At 33.1% G+C, this 26,255-nt stretch overlaps 1 protein-coding gene across 11 annotated transcripts in view; it reads left to right on the top strand.

Annotated features, from left to right (window-relative positions):
• Positions 1–2,429: 2,429 nt before the first annotated feature.
• Positions 2,430–26,255, top strand: part of LOC132735885 (protein piccolo-like) — a 40,284-nt gene continuing 16,458 nt past the window's right edge. For 10 of the 11 annotated variants that reach the window (XM_060722914.1, XM_060722911.1, XM_060722908.1 and 7 more), the window contains exons 1-13: positions 2,430–2,553; positions 3,200–3,435; positions 4,432–4,523; positions 5,030–6,596; positions 7,027–7,146; positions 7,804–8,059; positions 13,919–14,143; positions 14,535–15,353; positions 15,863–16,801; positions 17,540–17,715; positions 18,300–18,510; positions 18,940–19,641; positions 20,094–20,226. In XM_060722914.1, coding sequence (XP_060578897.1) covers positions 2,451–2,553; positions 3,200–3,435; positions 4,432–4,523; positions 5,030–6,596; positions 7,027–7,146; positions 7,804–8,059; positions 13,919–14,143; positions 14,535–15,353; positions 15,863–16,801; positions 17,540–17,715; positions 18,300–18,510; positions 18,940–19,641; positions 20,094–20,226 — 5,579 coding nt within the window. In that variant the 5' untranslated portion in view covers positions 2,430–2,450. The remainder of the gene's footprint in view (positions 2,554–3,199; positions 3,436–4,431; positions 4,524–5,029; positions 6,597–7,026; positions 7,147–7,803; positions 8,060–13,918; positions 14,144–14,534; positions 15,354–15,862; positions 16,802–17,539; positions 17,716–18,299; positions 18,511–18,939; positions 19,642–20,093; positions 20,227–26,255) is intronic. The other variant, XM_060722905.1, reaches the window with a different exon arrangement.

Below are 26,255 nucleotides of genomic sequence, written 5' to 3'. Positions count from 1 at the left end.
TCCCCTGCACTTTCCCCTGATGGGTTAGGTTAACAGGGGGATTTTATGAAATGCCAAAGGATTGAAAATAAAATCATTTCCATCCAAATGTTGTTTAAAAAAAGTGCGTATATAACCATTTTTTGGGAAAAGTTTTTTAATGTCGGGGCGATTTATTTGTCCTAATTATTGATAATATTTAATTTAGTTTAAATTAAAAGGGCCCAAAAACTGTACTTATTTAGGTTTTCCCAAAATTTTCACTTTTTTCTTTTTATGGGCCCAAATTTTTATGCCCAAATATTAACAATAAAAAGAAAAAAAAAACAAAATAAAATTTGTTTGTGAGAATTTAGGACATCTTTTTTATTTACATTGTTAATAATTTAACATTTTTTGAATTGGGTAGAAAAAAAATTTTTTTATATTTCTGAAGAGGATCTTATGTCTTTCATAGAGTGATACTTAGGATATTTAGAGGAATGTGAGCTATATATGATGCTATATAAATACACAAAGTTCAGGTTATATTTAGGGTGATGTGTATTTGGAAAGGTGTTTAAATGTTGGCAGTTTTTAAGATTAAGGTAGTCTTACTGTAATGCTTTCCCGCCAAAAAGTTTCTAACATCAGCCAATTTTTTTAAAGAATTGGGCATTTCAGAACGTTTTTTTTTTCTCAGTTTTTCGGTTTTTCAAATTTATTTTGAATGGTTTTTAACCAAAAATTTTTACCCAAAACAAAAAAAGGGGTTTTTGATTTAAATAAATTTAAATGCCCAATATTTCCAAAAAAAAAAAAAAACCCAAATTTTAATATTTTCCTTTTGATATTTTTCGATGTTAAATTTTTTGGAGGGAAAAAATTCAGGAAATTCTTTTAAAATAAAAAAAAAATTTAGTCCAAGGAAAAATTTGGGGCCTTTAAAATAATTTTAAAAAAAGATAGTTATATGGTGATTTAATTTTATTTTAATTTCATGTTTCCATCTTTTTACACTAGTTTGGTTTTAACACCCAAAATTTTTCTTGTCAAAAAAATATGCATCCCCCAGCAAAAAACCCTTTTTACGGGTTGGAAAAAACAGCCCCAAGGTATTTGATAAATTTTAAAATTATTAAAAATTGTGTTTCCCTTAAAGGGTTTCCCGGGTTTTTAAAAAAATTCTTTAAAGACCTTTAGTGACCTTCAGAGAGCGATCGAGAGGGGGAAAATTAAAAAAGTCCACGAAAACCTGTAATTATTTATCAAATTATGAAACCCTTTTTTTTTTGTAGTTGGGAGTGCAAAATTTTTAGTGAACTTTTTTTAAATTTACAATAAAATACGTAAAATTTTTTTTTTTATCTTTTTTCAAATTTAAGTGTTAGTTTTTAAAATTTTTATAAGCAAAAATAAAATGTTGCTTATTTTTAAAAAATGAAGTTAAAAAAAATTTTCACCCCAAAGGGAAAGGGTATCATGAAAAATTTTTACTTTTTAAAAGACCAATGCATTTAAAACAACCCTTTTTTTTTTTGGTTTTTTCCCACCCTTAAAACACATTTACTTAATTTGATAGTAAAAATAAATTTTCAACCCTTTATTAAAACTATTGTTTTAAAAATTTAAATTTTTTTTATTAAAGTACAGAAACAAAGGTTTTAAAACCCCCTAGCCACGTTGGAAGGGCCCTGAAAAGAAACAGAGAAAAAAAGAGGGGTTTGGGAAAATTTTACATGGGTGGTACCAAAACAACAAGGGGATTTTTAGTAAAGGCTCTTGACCCCCAGCTCAACCCCCCACACCCTCACAGGGGAATTCCCCCTTTTTTTAAAACCCCCGACACTGGATGGTTCACCAATACAGCAACCAACTTTTCCAAGGGGTACCACCGGTAAATTTAAGATTTTAAACCCAAATGCCAAACCCCCAAAATTTCCCGGAAAAAACCAGGGGGAAAATAGTTAAATTTTTCATACTAGGGTAAACCCCAAAATTGGGGACCGGGGTTTTATTTTTCTTTTTATTTTGATCGCAAATACAATACAATGTAAAAACCACTTTTATGGAAATTTATGTTGTTTTTCAAAAACAGACTTGTAAAAATATACGACCTTCCAGCTTTTAGGGGCTGATAGACAATAAATCTAATTGCATGTTTTAATACTCTATTTATAACTGAAATCCACCAGGAAAGCTAGAATTGTTAGAACTAAATTTAGCTTAAGTATTGTTCCCATGGAGGTTGTCTCATATTTTCAATAAACAAGCGATGTTTGGTACTCCTCCACTATGAAAGCTAGAATTGTGACCTAAGAAGTATTGGCATGACTTTATATTACAAAAAAGAATATATTCTCAGAAGTATAACTGTTGAATTTTATTTCTCATTGAAATTTGTTTATGTGTCCCATTAGAAGTATAGCTGCAAAATTTCATAACTGGCTCATTCTTATTGCTTTGTTTCAGAGAAAGTTTTGAAAAATTTGATGGATCGTATAAAATCTCAACGTGAAGAATGGATAACATCACAGTCAATGATGGACGTTGGTGAAGGTCAACAACAATACATTAGAAGCACTGACTCTACAGGTTTATACAATTAATATTTAAAATAAGGGGAGGTAATATTTTGTAATAATAAGGGTTGTATTATAAATAATATAGATGTTATGAGTAGGATCATACTGACATGTTTAAATTAATCGTTTCATAGAGTGATACATATATTTTTGAAATGTTAGAAGAGAATTAAGTTAAGTTCTTCTTTGTTACTAGGACAAAATCATTTTCAGCATAAGACCTAGCATTCAGAAAATGTGTTTTTGATTAAGGTACAGATTTTGAATTTGTATGAGATAGAAAAATCTACTATTTATATACGCCTAGATTTTTTTGACATCAAAGGTTTGGAAAAGGCCTAGTCATTTTGGAAAATTTGAGAAGTTGAAAATCAATCTAATACATGACTTTTTAGTTTTTTTTACATGTGTTTGATTATAACCTGTCACTTCTTTTGAATAAAAGTCAAAACAGTTCAGTTTTTCATAAAAGTTGAACCAGTTTGATTGTTTTGAATTTTATTTTGAAATTGGGTAAAAAAGGCTATTTTGGATTAAGAATGGAGCCTCATTTTGGCCCAAGGTGATCAGATGAAAATGCCCTGCAAATCATGCAATTTTATGTTTTTGTAAAAGAAAAAAACTGAGGTAAATGTTGATATGTTATCTATTTTCAGCTATGAATGGAGACCATTTTTACCCACTCTTACCTGATGAATCTCCTATGTCAGCCCAGAATGAGGTTTCACCCTCCCCTGAAAAACTAGCAAGAGTGCACTCCCCTGTTCAGGCAACTAGAGCGCCATCTGGTCATCCAGCAGCGCCCCCTGCTGACAGGAAAACCCCCATGCCTCCAAATGAGTTTGCTGAAAAACTGATGTCAACTAATGAAAAGCAGCAAACTAATGTACAGGTGATTTTTTAATTGCTTCATATACAAAAATTTAGTCACTTTATTATATATTTAAATATCCATTTAACCCTTTACCTCATATATACGTGAAACAACGCACTTTCGACCCCCCCCCCCCCCCCCTTTTAAGGCCTGAAATAGTTAAAAAATGTCCTATTTGGGCCCCAAACACATGTCAGAAAATATTTTGGACTTGTGAGAGTCTTAAAATGACCCCAGGTCGATCATAAGGTAACGTGTAACCAACGCTGAAAAGCCTTTGACTTTATCTCAATCCCTTGAGAAGTTGCAGCACTTTGAAATAAATTTTGATGGAAAAAATCGAGGCAAAAATAGTGATTTTTGGCAATTTTGAGATGTCCCCTCATTGCCATGGTAACAGGAAATTTAAGACTGAGCATGTCGTTACAAAGGCAATGGTCCAGTCAACATTTGTGCCAAGTTTGATTAGTATTGAAGCATTTTTCATAGTTTCATAGCAGTTTGAACTTGTAAGAGGAGGCTTTTCAGTGAAAATGGCCATTTTTCACAATATGCTCATGGGGGAAAGGGTTAAGCAAACAGTTTGCTGAGATTTGTTAAAATAATCAGCAGCCTGTAATTCAAAAAGTCTATAAAAATGTCAAGATTCTCCTTTGATATCAATTGTTAAAAATATATATCATCATTTACATGTTCTAGAATTTTGATTTTGATCATTCACTAATATTCTAGAATACGGATGTTTTGTCTGTTGTAGAAATTATTTTGAAAAATATGCAAATTAAGAAGAATGTTGAAATCAATGGAAATATGTAATTTGTTTTGTAACCAAGATTGAAAGCTTTTCCAAATCAGATAATTGCAAAACAAATGTTTAATCTGTCAGTTAAGATGATAAATATGATAATTATATGATGTTATAACATAATTTTCTTGATTTAAATTGATTCTAGTAATAAAAGAATGGTCTTTTAATATAACTTTTAATTATTTATATATATTTTTTTTTTAAAGATACATTCAGCTCCGACACAAACCGTCACATTACCGAGTGACAGACAGCAAGCAGAACTAGCTGAAATAATGAGACAACAAGAAATAATGATGTAAGTTACCACATTTATTCTGAGTCTTTATGAATTTAATACTATAAATTTCAACTCTTACAAAGAAAATCTAACGTCCTTTTCTCTTTTGTTTTATTTTTAACTTTTCGTACCTACGTTTGTTATAGTTTATAAAAAAATTATCAAAAGCAATTCTATACAAAATAATGAAAATGAATTCAAAAGCTAAAAAATATAAAATAACAAAGTATGTGTGGTGGCAGAAATCTCTGTACTGATAAGGGGATATCACTGCAGAGGAGATTGGTAAATATTGTCACATAATAAGCTTCTTTGATCAATGCATCATATTCTACTCCCATTTAACCAAACACATTCCATGCCCTATAATAATAGTGAAATCGTTGATCCTTAACGAATAGGAAATATACCTACACTGAGATGAAATAATATGATGGCACTAATTTTAACTGCCACCACATTGTATTTAACACCATCAGAATTTGGGACTGTAAATTCTGAATATTTGTTGAATTTTATTTCAGGGAACAGAAAAGACAGCTAGAACTTAAACTTCAACAGTTGACATATGAACAACAAAAAATGAAACTAATGCAGCAAGCCCAGCAGGCTCAGGAGGCAGCAACGCAACAACCCCCACAACAGCAGTTCCAAGGGGCACAACTTCCTCACCAGATTCAAATGCCACAACCTCCCATGGCATCTGCCCCTGGAATTCCTCCACCATCTTATAACCAGTATACAGCTCAAACCAGCCATCCAGGTCCTATAGGATTCCAATCATTCGGACAACCTGGACAACCAATGCCATACCCAGGAACTTCAGCTCCACCCACTCAGCCATTTCAATATCCAAATGCTCAATCTCAGGTACCCACTATGGTGGGTCAGCCACATGTGCCATTTCCTCAACCTTCACAGTTTCCAAGTCAGCCTGTAGATCCATCTCAACAGCCAGCTTCATCCGCACAGCAACAATTTGCAAGCAGTCTTTCTTCAAATGCATCTGGTATGTCACAGCGACCTATGAACTCAATTCCACCTACCCATACAACAGGCACAGCACCTCTCATGACCTCCCAAGGTCATGGTTACCCTGGCTTTCAAGGTCAGCAAAGTTATTCATCTTTTCAGCAACCATCTGCCGTTTTGACTGCAGATCAGCTTGCTGCCCCAGCATGGCAACAGCCTACCAGTCAGCCTGGTTACCCTGGCAGTGTTTCCATGGCACCAACAAGCTTACAAAGTCAGACTGTCTCTCCAGGTCATATTCCTCCGGCATCTTTGACATCCCAAGGCATGTCTGACCAAATGAAGAAAGTGAAAGAATATCAAGAGCACTTGTTAGCAAGACACGAGCAAAGCAAAAAAGTGCTTGATGAAACAAAAGCAGAAATAAAGAGAAGGCGAGAGAACTTGTTAGAAAGATATCCTAATTTGGATCTTTCTAGATTGGAAGAACTCGGAGCCAAACATTTAGATACTCAACCAAGAATGTCGTCTGCTGCGGGTCAAGAAAGTCAAGGTCAGTCTGTGCCAGTGACCTCATTGTTGGCCTCACTTGCTGCCCATCCTTACTATGCTGCAACATTGTCACAGCCAGGTACCAGCAGACCAACAACAACAACCAGTGACACACAGGGCACCGTCGCTACAGTAGGACATGTCCAGGCAAATAATATCCCTACTCACCCTGATATAAATCTAGAAACTAACCTTAGAAAGAACAAATTAGAAAACATAAGAAAGTCTTTGCCCTTTGATGCTGATGATTCTTTCCAAACACCTGTTCGAGTGTACGAAGCTTATGCCCAGAACCATCTTGACTTAACATCGGCAACAGACATCACTGAAACTGACGTATCCAGTCTTACTGAAAGAGGAAGTCCTTCTTTGAAGCCGGCACCCAGGGCTCCAATTAGACCAGAAGCAGCAGAGCTGGGTACCACTACAGAGGAATCAGATGTAGATACGACTGCCTCTAGTTTTATGGCAGAAAAAGATGAGTTATCATCGTTGAGACAAAATGAAATAAAACACCAGCTTGAGGAAATAAAGAGACAGAAAGATGAAATCATTCGTAGACATCAGGTAAGGTATTACTTCTATCATTTTAAGACATTCAAGTCAATTGCAAGCCAATTGTTTTTTTTATAATTTTTTAAATTGCAAATGTACTATACACTTAAGCTTTAAAAAGACAGCTTTAAAGAAACAACCAAACGTATGTTTCAACATCCCATACCTTGAGCATATCATTTTCTTTGATATGATTAAATCTTTGGCATGTCGTTTCAAGTACAATTTGTTTGTACATATGATTCAAATGTTTTAAGTAACAAAATAGGGCAACATGGGACATTAAGGTGAACAAATGAAGGATAAAAAAACAACAATTAATAATGATAATGCAGAGAAATTCAAAAACAGGAAATCACATAAAAGATAAGTAAAATATGAAAATATAGCATTAGATAAATGATATTTAACACGAGAGTTTATAACATTGATTGTTTTATAGCAAGGACAACAGAAGTTGCAGAGTAAGGAGGAGGAGCTTAAAGCCAAGCTAGCCACGCTACAGCCAGAACAAATCACCCTACAGCTGCGTGAATCTCTCAGACTTAAACAACTAGAAAAGGTATGTAATATTTTGGGATTCAACTCATTACAGGACTGAAGCAGTACCTCTAATCATGATTACAAAATAGACAAATATCATTTTTTTGCCGATTATTACATTTTTCATTCATTATCATACATAAATCAAAGTAGAAAGATGAATTAGACTTTTTAAAATTCATTCCGTTGGGTAAAAAGGCAAGATTTCCGCATTTTATCATTAAAGCGCTTTGTCCAGGAAATACTGGAATACGGTATTTTGTGTGATGCTCCAATCCTGTTTTTAGTTTCACTCAATATTTTGTAACGTTTATGCAGTTAAATGTATCACTGTTAAGATAGAGTGTGAAAGAATGGGAGATTTACATGTAACTTCATGCCTGAGAAATGGGAGATGAATCAATGAACAGAGAGATGTAACTGAGACAGTTAAGGCTGTAAAGCAACAAGGGAGAAAACTCTTACCTTAAATGGTTTACTTCTATGTCTTTGATAAAACTTGTAAGCTTGAGATAAACTGAAAATGTTTTCTTATGTGGTTACTTAATTTTAAATTAAGATGGTCTATGTCTCATCAAAATTAATGTTAAATGAATAAAAGTTTTGTTTAGTTTGTCAAATACAGATGTAATTAGATGTAAAAAGCATTATTTTAGCATACCTTTCTTTTTTACAGCAGCAGAATGAAAAAGATTTAAACCAGCAAGATGGCCGTCAACACTCGCTCAATCTATCCACAATTATTGAAATTGATACCCCTGCTAGCACTAGACACTCTGAAGCAGGAATGTCAGGTTCAACCCACAGTGAGGCTTCCCAGCAGTCTAAGAAAGCACTCGACTTCTCACGTAAAGAGACAATCCAAGAGGTTCCAGAAAAGTCCATTTTAGAAGAGGTAGAAACACAGATGCAAAGCCAGGCTAAAGCAAAAGGTAAAAAATAAGTGAGACACAGCTTTTTAGCTACCTCTGTTTTTGGCTATAAGTTATCCTATCAAGTAAGTTAAAAGGATGAAGGAGTAAGAATCCTAACTGGCATTATATGCATTTATGATTGAAGTGGAGTTACATCCCTTTGAATTTATTATATTAGAAAACCTTGTTTCACTGGCTTTAGCTGGATTTGAATGAAACTTCAAGATTTAAATTTTGGATGTTTTCTTGTATATTTTTCATTATCAGTATTTTCTGTAAGTAAATATTTCAACATGCAGTGTTCACATTAATTTGTCATAGGACATGACATAGGGTACTTAATAATGATAAATTCACTGTGTTAAATACAGAAATACAGACAGTAAAAAAGGCCTATTGATAAACAGAGTGTTTGTGTTAAATTCTTTATAGGCACATTAAGTAACTGAAATGAATGTGATTTTTCCTCAGAAGAAGGACAAACCTGTGATTTATAATTATTTGAAGCATGTTAGAAGCATTTGACATGAAGAAGAAAAAAGAGTCTAATGTGAAACAATTTGTCATAAAAATAGCAAAACATAAAGATGTATTTTTTTACCATTCATAATACAAATTCATAATGACTCTCTTAATGGCCAAACTTAAAAGATGGTTCTGATATATGGCCAATCAGTACAATTTTAGAAATAAGAAATAAAAGGTTTTGAGCCTTAATTGGCCTTTAATGGGAAGTCATACTTGTATGTCAGTAAGGTTTTAATCTAGTTACTTACATGGCGTAACAATTTATTGAGGGAAAAACAATTATATTTAGTGATGGCAACGAATAAAAAAATCAATACTCGAGTACTCGGTCATTTTTCTGATCGAGTACTCGGTTACTCGGATGATTTCCAGTGATCTTCAAAGTTTATCACACAATATCAACACCGTCCACATGCTACTTTCGTTTTCTATTTAAATTCATAGAATTCGTAACTATAAATAGGACTTCACGGGAGACAAATTCATTTGAATTAATTCAACAACATTATATATAGAGTAAGGGGCTAACTAGGCAGATGTATAGGCTGGCATGACTTGGATGTAATGATGATGACATAGGGAAGTCTTGACTACTTGTATTTATTTTGTTAAAATAAAAAGCTGTACCATACATTATTTGTAGTAGAAAAAATAGTAGAGATAGTTTTATCTTTTTGAGCTATATTATAATTGTAGATATAAAGTTTTTGTGTCCCCATGGGAGTGGGGGTGGGGGAATATAGATTTGCTTTTGTCCACCTGTCATGCTGTCTATTCATAGACTGACAAAATAGTGACAGACGAGTTGAATATGGGGGCATCCATGTCCTATGAATACATGCCCAGTTTATTTTTTTTCCTTCTGTAAAACATTTTGTCCTTAAATTAATTGTTTTCAAAATAAAGTATTTGATGGATTTCAGTTTCTGATACCATATGGTTACTGTACTGTATGTTTATATATATACATATATGATAAAGTGTCATAATACTGTCTGTCATTAAGTAAATATTGATCTTATTACATTCTGAAATAGAGACACCCCCATATTTCAAGAGTAAAGAAAACAAATCAATAAAGCAAAAAAAATTACCCTACATGGTTAAAATCTGTGATGCTACTATTGTATAAGTTTGTATATATACAATATACATATACAATTTCCAAACAATACCATTGATTGTCCTATGTTTGCCTGAGTCAAGTTTGTGCATGTTAAAATGCATTGATTGAAAAATTTTCTATCCTTAACCGCTGATTATGTTTTTTTTATTACTTTTTAATCCATTGTAATTATTATGAAATAGTATTTAACCCATTGGAAATTGAGAATTAATAGCCGAGTTTCAAATTGCAGTTAATTTGAGAGAAAAAAGAACGCTACTTTATAAATTGTATAGGCTCGATTTATTTGGCGTTTTTATTTCATCAGTGTATTCAGTTACAATAATAACTTTACAGTAATATCCTTCACTTTCAATAAGTTTTATACTGTAAAATAAAGTCTTATTTGACGTGAGGAAAATTGCAAATTTATTTCAGTCTTAAATATATTAATTGCATTTTGAAGTGCTATATAAAACTGTTTTTATGAAAGTTTATTGATATATGCATCAGAATGAAGAGACATGTTCCATGATGGAATCTTCTTATTCAATTTCATTGTCATTTTAATCCACTTGTAAAAAATGAAAATCTTGATTAAATATTTTGAATGCCAGCAATGGTAATGATTAAGTCTATTGTACCAGTATAGAGCCAGGGAAGTCGAAACATCTGTGCAATGTTTACCATATTCTGTACTGTTTGCATACAAATGAGCCGTGTCCTGACAAAACCAACATAATGGGTTTGCGACCAGCATGGATCCAGACCAGCCTGCGCATCCGCGCAGTCTGATCAGGATCCATGCTGTTCGCCTACCAACGCTATTACAAGTGGAGAAACTGATAACGAACAGCATGGATCCTGATCATGATCCTGCGCAGGCTGGTCTGAATCCATGCTGGTCGCAAACCCATTATGTTGGTTTTGTCGTGACACGGCTCAAATGTATATTGATTGTCAGCATTTTTATTTAAAAAAAAAAATTCTTGAATCACACCTGGGAGACATTGTTATTGAAAATGTGTTCAAGATAAATTGTTTACCCCCCATTAGTGCAAAATCCAGTTACTTGAGTGCAGGTTACTAGTACGTGCATTGCAGTTGCCCCACAGTTTGCTATGTACCAGTTACCAGGCTTGCATATAAGTTACATTTTTTTCTGGGGTTTACGTATTGTAATGACAGGGAAAGTGTTTTATTTCGGGCAAATGTTTTATTTTCGCCCTTGATACAAAAGAGAAACAACATCAAAACACTTGGCTATCTGTGTATGGATGTCCCCTCAGATCTTGGTCGGCACTGGTCACTTGGATAAATTTGTTGCCACCACCAGGCCAAGGGTTAAACCGCACTTTCTCCAATGTTGTTGAAACATTACTGGTTTGAAGGTGTTTTAGTACAAATTATCATACCCATTTAAGATTTCAGAAGCTGTAATTTATTATTTTTGTCCTCTTTTGAACGTAAAGCATTCAAAAGATTAAGTTTCAGTCAGCAAGTAAAAGTGCTCTGGCATATCAATTTATAAGGATTTGCCTTATTATGCAAGGATGATTGTATTTTGCAGTTTTAATGCAATATTTTGACATCTACTTTATATCTAGATATTGACATGTTTGTAATACTAAATGTATAAAAATCTCACTTTGTTTGAATTTTTTTACTACAAGCTATAAAAGTTGTATTGTATGCAGATAGGCTATGATAGGCTTAATAGATCTATAAACCTGTTAATCTATTGCATAATACAGACATAAATCTTAATCATAAAATAGAATAGTTTAGTTGTTATTGAAGCTTCTGATTAAATCTTTCAATTTGGTTTTATCTTTGAAAACAAAATTTTACAATAAAAAAAAAAAAATAAAAAAAAAAATTAAAGCAACATGCTTGCAGATTTTTTCCCCATGAATGTTTGTGTTATTTTACTTGGCGTTTGAGTGGTTAAATTGAATCTGTTGTCTTTGAGTTTTGTTCAAAGTCAGGCATATATATTGATATTTTAAAAAATTTGGTAACAATAGTTAAATCATATTACATTAAGATTTTCAAGGTGGCATAATCCATTCCCCAAGCTAAAGATGGTATAACACCTTAGTTTTAGCAGTCTCTTCAAAATGGTAGTTTTCTTTCAATGTGTTTACCCTGTTTGATGAGAATACTTAAAACAATACACAAAAATACATCTCTTTTATAATTCACTTTTGTACATGAACAAATTACGCACCCCCATAATGTTTTGTTTTTTTTTGTAATTTTGCCATAAATCTGGAGACAAGCTGCTTTAATTTGTCTAGTTTAAGTTAATGATATTAGATTTCAAACTCGATGGATTTCGATCATAGAGTACTGGTAGTTATAGCATATATTTACTTATATCAGCTATTGCGTGTTTATTGGCGGTCATTTTTGACAAAGGTAGATAATTAATGATTATTGGAAAAAATCATTTCTGGAAAGGAAGCTGATAAATGTAAAAAAATTGGATCTTATTGTTTGAACTAATAGCCTGATAAATATTTCATTACCAATAATTTAATGGAACAATAAGTTTATTGAATTTTGGTTATACACCGGAACAAATGATCGTTTTTTTTCTCATTATTTTGTGTGTGTGTAAACACATGAAAATAACTTTTTCTTTTTCCTTGTTTTTTTTTTTTTTAAAACTGGATATCCTACAAGGAATTACATGTATATTGTAAGGTATGGGCTAAAAATTTGTTTTTTATTCACATGACTCCACATGCTGTTTTTCCTTTTTAAATACTTAAATATAATATTGTAAGTCTTTAATTTCCAGTCATTAAGTAGGATTTTTGTATCTCTAAAATTTATTTAAAGTTAATCTGAGCTTTTAATAAAATTTTGAGATTTGCGTTTAAGCTTATAAAAAGCTTGCATAGGTAGGGATATGTAAAAGAAAGTGTTGTGTAGGCATGGATTATCATTGATTGCTATCTGAGATAAACATTATTATAGTCGTTCCATTTGTTTAAACATGCTGCTAGTTTGATATTAGATATTGCCTTATCAAGTGACTTTGTTAAAATTAATAATGTGAAGTATAATTCTATTGGCGGATTATAAAGTATTGAATTATAAGCAGATGGCTGTAGATATTTTTGTGAAATTTTGATTTTAAGGTTTCATTTACAAGAATTATGTTTGTTTGTATAATTGATATATAAAGCTCTTGTAGGAAGTTTGTTTTTTTTTTAATTTGGAAGTTTAGATTTCTGGAAGCATAGATTTTTCTTGTATATTTTTTTTTGCCGGATGATCAAAAGGATATGATGAATACATTAATGATAGAAGTTAAGGTTTTTATTCAAGGTATTTTTATTATGTTATATCTTTTAATTTTGTGGTATATCATATTTATTAGAAGATGGTAAATTATTATAATAAAAGCTACAGGGACTGAGGGAGTGAAAATTGTGTAGTTGATGAATTGAAAAATTAATTTTAAAGGAGCTTCGTTGAAATATAATATATGAAATTCTTACATAATATTAACTTAGAATTACATAAACTGGAAAGTATACAAATGAAAATACTGAAATATACAAATATTTTATAAGAATTATTCAGAATTCAATTAAAAATCAATTTTAAGTGGGGGTCTTAGCCTAAGTTTAAAGGGTTTATATAAACATTTAATTTTTAGGTAATTTTGCACAATATAAATAAATAATTATTCTGAAAAAATAAGAGTGAGTGAATGATCTGAAATTATCCACTAAAAGTCTTAGTCACTGTAATTATTTTCATAATTTAAAATACACAAATCTCAAAAAAAAAAATCCCAGTGACTAAGAATCCCTTTAGTCTTACACAAGTTGTCACTATATTCATTCACAAGATTCACTGTAGACACCCTTTGAAAATGTTACTAAGTGATATTTGGTAGGTTTAATATAAGTCTATAAGGAATGACACAGTGTATATAAGATCCTTTTTTATCATGTTATAACTTATAAGGCAAGATAACATTTGAAAATTGCAAAATCATTGTGTTACATTTCATGTACTTTTTTAATTTTTCAAATATCAACTCTTGACTAAACACCCTTGATACAGTCTTAATGTTTTATATTTATCAGGTGTAATATAAAAATATGTTAATTTTTACATGTGTAGTATTAAGAAATACAATGTCATAATTGCTATATTACACAGAAAGCAAATATTGCCATAATCATGATAAAAATTGTTTAATTTCCATTTTTCAATTTCAGCAAAAAGAGAAACTGTTGCTGATTATAGTGGAAAGAATATTGATGACGTGCTAGAGCGAGCAAAACGATTTGAACAAGAGGTTCTACAGAAACTGCGTAAACAAACTAATGCTGTCCTATTCGATAATGAATTTGACGATTCTCTAGAATTCAGTGTGAGCAGACGACACACATCAGCTGATCCACTGTCTAGTGGTAGTCTAACACCTAGCTCATTTTCTACAGGTAAGATTTTTATAAGCAATTGAAATTTATTGTACACTGTTGTTTGGTTAATATTTGAACACTTATAATTTTGAAAATGACTTGAGTCAGTGTACTTCTTTACTCATATTAACCCTTATAATGCTGTATATCTTAGATTGTCTTGTCCCTTTTTCAATCTGGACAAAACCATTCAATAATTTCAGGAAAAATTAAAGATTATTCACTGGAAAAATAGCAAACAGTGCAGACCTCAATCAAATTGCACAAAATTAACTCTCAAACCTTAGGATTGTTAGCTATTGTTCACATATATTGAAGTCTATAATTACATGTATGATGTATGTGTAATTTTTAACTTCTGTAGAAACTTTGTCAACAAGTATATTCTATTTGTCTTCTTATATTCTAGGACCCTTAGACGAAACCAGTCAAAGCAGGCAGTCTAGAACAGGTGATGGTAGTTTTCAGACTGGTTCTAATTGGGCTACAGAATTATCACAATTTAAAATCCCACCTTCAAACCAGTCTGATCTTGCTTTTAAAGTGATGAAACCAGACGCAAGTAAAAGTACAGAGAAGAAGCCATCAGGGGAAGCTACCCTGTTTACAGGGGACAAAAGTAGATTTAAAGTCTACTCTGATATTAATGGGCCAGAGGCTGAGAGTGATACTTCCAAGTCAGAAAGTAGTTCCCTAGAAGACTCAAAGATGGATTCTGTTTTGGACAGTTTAGAACCTGATTCCATGAATGCAGGAGCCATGTTAAAACATTTGAAAACTCTTCAAGAACAGTTACGCAAAGGAGAAGAAGAACGAAATATGCTAGCTAAAAAACTGGCAGACCAACAAAATAAAACTCCGGACCAAAGTCGAGAAGATTTAACCCAGTACTCTATGAACTCTAGTGAAAATGTATCCCGCCCTTTTATGCCAGAACAGGATACGAGTGACCTTTCTCAATATTCATTTACTGATAAATCTACTGATGTATCTATGGCAGGCAATGACCAATCAGAGAAAGGCAAAAAGTCACATAATTATCCCATCCAATCAGGTACAAGCTCTGTAGAAAAGGAACTGCTTGTGAGGAGATCTCCAATAGGGGATTCTGCAAAAGTAGAGCCTCATTCTGGATTGACCAATGGCAGAGAGCCCCAAGATGCAACAGCTACAGAATATTCATTCGCCCTCTCTGAGAGCAAACAGCAGAGGTCAACATCAACTCCAGGTATAAATTTGTGTTCTGGTCTTTCTGAATTATATGATTTTGTATGTGGCAATTAACTTTCTTATCAAATGATATGAACTTTATGTTAAGACTCTCTCTAATATTATTTGTATCAGTAATAACAGTAATGCCATTGAGTCAAAATTCAGTCAGTAAGTTAGTGAGTTAGTTTGTCTTTAACATGTCATGTAACATCTTCCATACAAATAACTTCTTCAGCAACTTACCTACATTTTACATAAACATAAATATTTTCTAAAAGTACTGCTAGAATTCATTAAAGTAATGGATACATTTATATAAGGGGCAGTTTCATGGAACAGGAATATATTATGAAACTGTTTATTTTGCTTACAACAACAACAGAGATAGTATTCTAAATGGTAATTTACATAGCAAATGTGAGTTATTTTATTACATGTAAATATAATTTCAAAAATGGTTTCATTTTCATGAAAGATACATGTAATTGTTATAAACTTTTCATTACCTTTTAATTTATTTTCTAGGAGATGGAAGGAGAAAGTCTGCCTTGAATGGAACACATTTTTCAGAACTTCCCTCCGAGATAACTGTAGGGGATAAAACAAATGGGAAACCAGACAATACTATTGATTCAACGAGTTCAAAGTTCAAATCCCCTGGTCAAAGAACCGAACTCTCTTCATATTCTATGTCATATGATAGCACCTCCGGAAGAAGTGAAGAATTTAACACCCTGTCACCTGACCGCAATGGAAAAACACCTACAGATTCTGTGTCACGGCATTCTGGCATGACGGCCGAAGAATCTTTGGAGAGTATAAAGAAAGAATTTGAAAAGCTGGAAAAACCAGAAAATAAAGTAAAAACATTTGCTGTGAATAGAGATGGGGATTTAATTTCGGAACATTCTGATTCGGATAAATCGTTGCGAAATAGTGCGAGTCAAGGAGGACAGGACTTTACACAATATACAATTTCTTCTCAAGGAAGTGGTCAGGATAAATCTGCCTCCAAATTAGAGAGCTTCTCAGGTCTTACCAGTTACACATTACCCGAGACCACGGGCGAGAGTCGTCTTACGGAATACTCCAACAAAAGTTCATTTGGCAGTGGTTCAGTCAGCTCAAACCCAAAATCATCATCTTTTACTAACGTCACTTCCGATCCATCTTTAAACATGACAAATGCCACAAATCTTAGCCAGTACACCTTGAATGACTCTGAAGTGGCAGGTGAAAATGTTAGTGATAATAATAACTATGTTCAACAGAGATTCGCAAGTCTCGATAATTTGATAAGTGAGTCGAAAAACATTATAGCTAAACATAAACAGATTATCAGTAAGAATAAGAATTCGGAGGAAGATGTGCCAAAATTGTCTTCAAAAGAGAAGAGTTCAGCTGTGCCAAATATAACTTCAGGATTGAAGAGTTCAGAGAAGCAAACTGTTATGGAACCACCTAGTAAGTACATGATTTGTCCTTAAAATTATCAGACTACTTAAACGTGAATTATTTGAATTGAATATTTGAGTATGACCATATGGTTTTGATATGGACTTTTTGGACTCTGAAAATGAAAACCAGGCTAAACTGATAAAATTGGATCCAAAAATGATTGCTTTTGGAACATCATATGGTGCAAATGCTGAAAATGTATTGGTTATATTTTATCACTGTTTTCTGTATTTGAATACTAAAGGCTTTAGTATTATCCATTCTGGAATATTTTTAAATGTTTCTTATATATTTGGTGTTTGTACTTTTGACGGCCTCCACCCATGTGTTTGATTTTAGTGTTTAGACTGGGTCATGGTCATAAAGACTAATATTTTCATACTTGCCTCGAAAGTAAGGCTATGATAATAGCTTTTTCAAAGTACAATGTAACATGGTACATTGTATAGCATCCAATTTTGTTTATGCATCTTCGGGCAAAAATAATTGTATGCAGAATCCCAACTTTGAAATATAGGCGTCTAATGGCAATAAACATGACTACCAACTACCAGGGCACTGAATCATGCTTCAACGAGAACACTGGTGATAAGTTAATCAGAGTTGTTTGGAGAGATAATTTTTTGGCTAACTGCAACTTTTCTATATTCAATAACCTGAACACTAAGTTTAAAGAAACACTTATTGACTAAAGTCTACAGTAATTGTTCTGTAATACAATTAAATTGTTTATTTATTTTTCAGAACCAGAACCGAGGTCAAATTTCCTGAGAAGCAGACTGAATAAAGTAAGTGAAGAAAGTAAGACTGATTCCACACTGTCTCACCAGCAAACCAGTCTATCTCAAGATGATTCCAGTCGTACAAGAGACAAATCAGGCAACCAGTCTTCTACTGTAGATGAAAGTAGCCTAGACTATGTAAGTACATGTACTTTAATGTTTTAGAAATAGCACATAATACTTAGGCAACATGTGACTAATCATTCAGATATTTAGGGGCTGACTTTGAGGCCAGTATAAAATGCTTCGAGATCCCTTATACTGTTTAACTTTAATATTATCATAAGGTCTTTAGTATTGTAAACTTATTTCTTTTATTATGCTACACTTTACATGAATGAAATGGCAAGAAGTGTACGGGGAAAGAAGTCATGTAACTTAAACAACATTCCAATTAAAATGCACTGAAAACTTATTATAAGTAATTACATTAAGTTCCCTTTGTTTGTTTGTTAACTTAAGTTGCCCATGTCAGAATTCTACCTTAGTTTAAAGTCAGTAGTCAGTTTTTTCCTCTTGATTATTATAGTTGTAATATTAGAGGATGGACCTTCCTTTTGTATTGTATACCCATAATTTGGGCCATAAAATATTCAAACTCAGTTTAAAACCATAATAATAGATAATATATGGACTATTAAAAAATGTATTTATAATGTATCATGTGAAGAATTAAAACTAGAACAAAAATAAATAGAAAATTGTGCTTGTTTGATTTAAAGTTGGCGGAGCACAGTTCCGGGATCACAGAGGAGCAGCTACCAGATATGACCACTATGACCATGGGCTCAGAAATCTCTATATCCGAGGCTTTTAATAAAACTGAAGAGTTTTCCGATAGCACTGACTCACTGAAATCATTCGAGAAGCATGAAATGTCCGAGTCAGAGTCGGCGTCATTTTCGCAAAACTTTGACGATGATAGTCTTAGAGGTAAGGGAAATGGCGTAACCGGTTTCACTTTGTTTCACAGGAAATTTTCCTTTAAAGGAGAAAGAATAGAAATAGAAGGTGTTTGCATACATATAATATTGTAAAAAAGTTGAATTATGTGACTGTGAACAAATATTTAAAAAAATAGATTTTGTTTTATGAGGTATCAATACCAAAATACAAGTAATGCAGCATGGAATTTTTTGTTGCACCACTAACTTCAAGCAAACTTGTTATCTTAAAGAATTAGTCATATAAAAACTTATTGTATCAACTATCAAGTATAGTTTATATACAAGTGGTTGAAATTGAAAGAAAAAACCTTCTTTGAGTGTAAATCATAAAGAATGGTAGAATTTTGTTTCAAAGTACAAAAATATATAAATGAATTGTGGTTTCTTTATTTCGTAAATTATGTCTGTGTTACAGATACCTCCAAATCTGACAGTCTTCAGGAGATTGTTGAAGCTCGTAGACATAACTTTATGGTTCAGACAGAGAGGAGAGCCGCTGCTGCTAAAGAGAGGGCTCTAGCTGCGCAGCGGACAGAAACAGGTCACCAGGTCTTCAGGGCTGTCCCAGTAAATGTTGTAAGAGAGCCAACTTTATCAATGTCCGTAAGCTCTGCTGCAGCAGAAAGAGGTAAATCACCTACCACAGTTCAGTCCAAGGGAGCTAACTTGTTTAGTACAGAAAAGAAATATTTTGAACTCAAAGAAAAAGAAGCGAGTACAAGTAGTTCCTCGAAACCGTTAAACAGAGCTTTGCAACCTCGAGGATGGGAACCTCCAAAAACATCGGACTGCTCATCAAAGTCACATGATGGTGGAGCAATGCCAAGGGAAACCAGTCTGTTTAGTAAATTTGGTACACAGTCAAAGACGACAGAAGAGACGAAGTCTCCAAGATCACCAAGAGGAAGACTGGCTGGTGAGATCAGGCAGTTTGGTGGATCGGCAGGTTTATATCAGAAACCTTCTCCACCGACACCGAAAAAGACTCCGCCAAAAGTCGCACCAAAACCAGTCCGCCCTAAACCAGAAGAAAGACAGCCAGCTAAACCAACGAGTGGGTTGTCAAAGACATTGTCATCTTGGAAGAAAAGTAGAGCAGTAACTGGCCCATCTAAATGTATGTTGAGAATGTTTGAAAGCTTATCACATTTCAATATTCTAATAGATAGATGATAAATTAAATATGTCATAACTTTTTAATGTGTAATTTTACGTTCTAATATGATTCACTTTCATTCCATGATATTTAGCTTTTTAAGTGCATAAAAATATACATCACATTTTATTTAGATAAAGAACAAAAGCATGTGATAAAAACATGTTTCTTTCCTATGAGTATATTTTTTGGAAAAAGTTTTTGATTAAGTAGTGAGGTAAGCTTTAAGTATAATTGAATGTTTGCCTTAATGACAATCACGTTATAAGTATGTTAATGGAATGTTTGCCATCAGAAAAATATTTTTAATTCACCTTCAAGACAATCAGGTTCTAAATATGTTAGTCAACATTATGGGTATTGTCGTACAAGATCTGTGCATGATTAGTATTATACTGAACTGATAATTTTAGTGCCGGAACCAGTTCAGCAAAGGGAAGCTTTAAAGAACTCTATTAGAGTGTTACCAGAAGAAGCACCGCCCGCCCTCACCGAGGAGGAGAGGAGAAAACGTGCTGAGGATGAACTGTATGAGAAAAATATCAGGTAAATTTTGGATCGCTTTGTGTTTTTCCGTGCAGAATTTAGAACCAAATCCAAACGATCAAAATCCTTTCTGTTGGTGATCCTCACTTGATAGTTGGTTTCAATTTTATTTCTTGAAGTAAACTTTGTACAATTCTTGCAAACTTTATATTATTTGAAAATTTTGAGAATCAAAATTGAAAATTCTTCACATTGTCTCGGCAGAAAGGATTTGATCATTGTTTGTGCCTGCCTGGATATTGTGTCTGCTATGCTTGTGTGTAGGGATTTTATGAAACATAATTATGTGTGATTGTGTAACTTAGGCTTATTACACATTTGAATATGCTATAGTTTTCTGAAATGTTATTAAAAATTTGCAAAATTTCACAAAAATTTCTACTTGCCCAAGTTGCATTGAAGAATAAAATATTACAACATGTATATCTAGAATAGATGCATTTTCTGGTATAATGTGTATATCTGTTTGGGTCTTTAAATTTTGAATTAAATTTTGATAAAAAGAAGAACAAGTATTAGACTTTGATGGGTATTTGATAACCTCATATCAAATGCTTTGCTTCATATCAAATGCTGTATTTAATAGTTCATATTCGGTGTGTTGGAGATTTGGTGTTGCTTTCAATTTGATATTGTCAAATGTATATTAATGTCAGGGTCGAAGATTTTAAAACTTCCGGGTACCAGTCTATTCTAAATCTGCATCATTGATCAAGCATTGAAACTTTAATTTTAGAATGGTTCCCGGTTTTCAGATTCAATCTTTGACCCAGCAAGATGTTTATATTTTCTACCATACTGATATGTACATGGGCCTAAAACTTATTGTGATATTTTTTACTGAAGACAGGAGAATGTTTTCTATAGACAGCTGGCTGATTATTTAAATCAAATTTTTTTTATGAAATTCTAAACAAAAGTTTTGTTTTTTTTAATAAAAAATCTATTATGGTATTTTAGAAGTTTTTATTAGGGGCTGTCATTTTCCTGCCTTCATTTGAAAATAAAATGTTTGTTTCCTGTTTTACATTTTCAAGATATACTGTATCATTATTTTAAAAAAAATGATTTATTCAGAAACAATATTTTAGAGTAGCAATAATTTCTAATGAAAAAGTTATTTTTTTAAACAGGAAACATATATTTTACTGTACATATTGTTGAGTTGTTGATATGTATAACCGCATGATGTTTTACTGTTGTATACAAATGCCAAAAGACACACCTTTAATTAACAGCATTACACAATTTTCAGTTTTTAAAAAATTCACTTATTTGAGCAGGTTTGAATTTTACATAGCCAATTTAAATGTAAAATTTACACTTTGTCTTATTATCAGTTTGTTTTATAGATGAATAAATACAGTAAGTTTTCGATTTTGAAAAGGATATATCAAGGATGGTCAAAAATGTGAATTTTTTTTTTGTCATAATATCTCATTAATATTTTTTTTTTGGTGCAGGATTTATTTTAGCTGAATTTTCTCATTTTTGTGTCTTTTGGTGTTTGTATACTTCAACCTACATGTAAACAAGCCAATATTGTGGGAATGGGGTATATGTATTGCAAGTGGAGTGGAAAGTCAAACAAATTCAACCAGGTTTCTATTCTTACTTTTTTCTCAACACTAATAATTGGAGTTTGCCATCAGTATCCAGTCAAGCTCGCATGCATATACCTGCAGTCAGACCAGACTTTTTACTGCCGGCTTGTCAATTTTAGTAATTTTGGTGCCAAATTTAACATTCTAAGATTAAAACAGGACAAGTCTGTTCCGATCTTTGTAGAGTAAAGGACGTTTATGGGATTTATTCAAACTTATAACGGGATTAAAGGGGACAAGATTACTACATAATTTGTCACCTTAGAGCTCCTATTAAATTTAGGATTTATTCAGTTATTGCACTAAGGTGACGATGATGAGCTGGGCATTGTAAGAATTGTTTTATTGGGATAGAATGCAAAAGAGATAATTTCAGATTGGGGTTAATGTCGACAAGGGAGACAATAAAGAAATTTCACAGACTTGAACTCGGACCTCAGGTATTTCATTGGTCAGAAACCAGTACAGAATGAGCACTGACCAATAGAAATCCTGAGATTCGAGACAGCTCAATAAATAATGGTTTATAATGTTAAGTCAGGGACATGATTTTGAGATAGAATCAATTGTAATGGTAATTTACAAGACTTATGTGTCATTTAATTGGATATGATTGGATATTTACGGGGTATAGAGATCTGTATGGGAGAATTTGTTTGACTGGTTTTCTCACCAACATTACACTCACCTTTGGAATGACTGTCACATAAAAGCTCTAACATTTTGACTGTGTCACTGTTTTATATGTTCACTGCATGATGTTTGAAGTGGTAATTTGTAACCCATTCTAATGCTTTCCTTAATAAAAAAAATGTAAGTTGTAAACAAATACTGTATCCAAATATGTTCATATGATTTATATTTAATATAATTATACAATGTATCTTATTTAAGAATATAACTTAATATAATCTTTCAGAAAAGAAATAATAATAGTAATAAATTTTTATCTATTTTTAAATGCATGGATTTGCCATTAAATGATATTTAAAGAAGTAACAAAAATGCTCTTGAGTTACTATTTTCAAAAATGAGGTTATTGGCACCATTTCTCTTTTTACCTCAATTTTACTGGAATCAGCTCGTCCGTCCGGCTGTCCGTCCGGCCGTCCGTCGATTTTTTCTTGTCCGCCCAATAACTTGAGATTCCTTTGACCCTTAGTCTTCATATTTTGCATGGAGGTTAGTCATGATTAGTAGATGACCCCTATTGATTTTGAGGTCACTAGGTCAAAGGTCAAGGTCACAGGGGCCTTGACTTCAAAAAGCTTGTCCGCCCAATAACTTAAGATTCCTTTGACCTACAGTCATCATAGTTGGCATGGAGGTTAGTCATGATTAGTAGATGACCCCTATTGATTTTGAGGTCACCAGGTCAAAGGTCAAGGTCACAGGGGCCTTGACTTAAAAAGCTTGTCCGCCCAATAACTAAAGATTCCTTTGACCCACAGTCATCATATTTGCATGGAGGCTAGTCATGATTAGTAGATGACCCCTATTGATTTTGAGGTCACCAGGTCAAAGGTCAAGGTCACAGGGGCCTTGACTTAAAAAAGCTTGTCCGCCCAATAACTTAAGATTCCTTTGACCCACAGTCTTCATATTTGGCATGGAGGTTAGTCATGATTATTAGATGACCCCTATTGATTTTGAGGTCACCAGGTCAAAGGTCAAGGTCACAGGGGCCTTGACTTCAAAAAGGTTGTCCGCCCAATAACTTAAGATTCCTTTGACCCACAGTCTTCATATTTGGCATGGAGGTTAGTCATGATTAGTAGATGACCCCTATTGATTTTGAGGTCACCAGGTCAAAGGTCAAGGTCACAGGGACTTTGACTTCAAAAAGTTTGTCTGCCCAATAACTTTAGATTCCTTTGACCCACAGTCTTCATATTTGGCATGGATGTTGATCATGATTAGTAGATGACCCCTTTTGATTTTGAGGTCACTGGATCAAAGGTCAAGGTCATAGGTACTTTGACTTCAAAAAGTTTGTCCACCCATTAACTTACGATTCCTTTGACCCACAGTCTTCATATTTGGCATGGATGTTGATCATGACTATAAGGTGACCCCTATTTATTTTGAGGTCACTGGGTCAAAGGTCAAGGTCACAGGGACCTTGACAAAAAAAAGCTTTTCTTCTCAATTGCTAAAGAATGTCCTGTCCGCAATGTATTGATTTTTCACATTTGAAGCATGTAGAATACATAACTTAGCAATGCACTGGCTTAGTAACCTCAGATTTGGCAGGGAGGTTGTTCTTGAGCTCTAAATGGCCACTTTTGTTTCTGACAAAGTGGTATGCGGGGGTATTCAAGCCATGATAGTGGCACTTCTAGTTACCTTTGTTTACCATAGAATAAATATTAAAAGGACTTTAATTCCTCGTAAAATCTGCAGGAATTTTGTTTTCATCAGATCTAACAAGTATGTACATACCAAGCAAATATTTCATGTGTTATGTAAAAAACATTGCATAACAAATATATTGACAGCATTGATTTTAAGATAAATTTTTTTTTATATAAAAATATTGCATAAAAAATTTAATGAAGGCATTGATTTTAAGATAATTTTTTTTTAGAATCCTATGTCATCAGATAATCTCTTTATGGTATGGGAAAAAGTTAAAAAAAACAACTTCTTTTGACATATTTTAGATATAGATCTAAGTAATTTTGCAGAATTTGCCTTTTTGGCATTATAGTAAGCTAGCTTAAATCGCTATTCACAGACTCCATGTGTTTTTTTTTCACTTCCTAGGTGTGTTTTTATCTAGGCTAGATTTCTTACTATAGGCTATGTAAGCTTCATCATTGTACAGTAAATATGTTGTGTGTGACTATATACTAGTTAGTTGATGTGCAGATGAAAAACACTGTCAATAGTTTCAAGAAACTAGTAGAGAGGCCAAGAGAAACTTTTTGAAATAATTTAGGACATTCCATGCATCTTCAATATGTTGGGATTGTTTATTAAAACTGGTCTCAAGTCTAATTAAGTGGTCACTCAGTCCTGTTATTGAGACAACAAAACAATATTTGACGAGCAGTATGTCATTTCCAAGTAAATGTCTGACAGTAGCACTATGTCAATACAAACACAAAAAAAACAAATGAAAGGGTCCAGATTCTTACTTACAGACAAGACAAAGTATCAAAAATAACCCTAAAGGGTTCATGCGTCTGTCTAGGCTTTATGTGTCTGCAAAGTTTATTGAGCTATAATATAAAAACTAGAATTGACTGATGTGAAGAATGTGGTCAAAATAATTGTGGCATTTTACCAAGAAACTGAAAGCATAGAAATGATTCATTTGTCTTAGTAATTAGTTATAGTAATAACCCATTTGACATATTATTGTACAACAAATATTGTCAAAACACACCTCTGACAATCCATCCATGCACCCAAAGTTTGAAACCCCCAGCCACCCATGCTAAAAGTTGGTCTATACATGAATTTATACCAAGCTATGCCCCTGCCAGCCTATGCTACTATTTTAGAGCCAGTCTATTTTGCTCATTGGTGCATTGTGGCGAGATTCTATTATGATAGCTACACAGTATTTTGATACAGAAATCCCTCTCTTTTAAATGCTCCTACTACTAAGGGTGGGGGATGGGCATATAGATCACCTTTTGTCCTATCCATCTATCATGCTTACCTGTTGTCACGTTGTCCTTTAGTAAATTAACAAAAAATGTGGAATGTTGGGGGTATCTGTGTCCTATTGACAAATTTTAATGAACTTTTGAAAATTCAAAGCAGGGCAAGTTTTGAATAAAACTACTATTATCGTTTTAGGCAAGTGAGCTTTGCTGGAATTTTGATCTGAAAAGTAATTAAAATATAAAAGTTATTAGTGTCCTTAACCTTGTACACCATGAGCATATTGTGAAAAATGGCCGTTTTCATTGATAAGCCTCCTGTTACAAGTTCAAACTGCTATGAAACTATGAAAAAATTTTCAATACTGCTGAAACTAAAATGGCACAAATGTTGACTAGACCATAGCCTCTATAACAGCATGCTCAATCGTAAATTTCCTGTTACCATGGCAACGGGTGGACGTCTCAAAATTGCCAAAAATCACTATTTTGCATTGATGTTTTTTTTCCATCAAATCTGATTTCAAAGTACTGCAACTTCTCAGTGAATTGAGATAGAGTAAAAGACTTTTCAGCATCGGTTACTAGTTACCCAAAGATCGACCGGACGCTATTTTTAGCCTGTCACATGTCCAAAATTTTCTTGGTGACGAAGGGGATCACCGCCCCCCCCCCCCCCCTTCAAATCCCCCAAACAGAAGGGGGCACAACCCCCTTCTGGCAAACCCCTGATGTATCATTTTGATGGGGGCGGCGCCAAAAAAATGGTCATTTTTTTATAACAACATTTCTCAAACAAAAAACAGTGTTT

The sequence above is a fragment of the Ruditapes philippinarum genome, unplaced genomic scaffold (assembly GCF_026571515.1).
Source record: "Ruditapes philippinarum isolate M1 unplaced genomic scaffold, ASM2657151v2 ctg500_1_1_1_1, whole genome shotgun sequence".
In the NCBI taxonomy this organism is placed as follows: domain Eukaryota; kingdom Metazoa; phylum Mollusca; class Bivalvia; order Venerida; family Veneridae; genus Ruditapes; species Ruditapes philippinarum.
The sequence above is the reverse complement of the archived record's forward strand: the minus strand, read 5'-3'. Positions and strand labels throughout refer to the sequence as shown.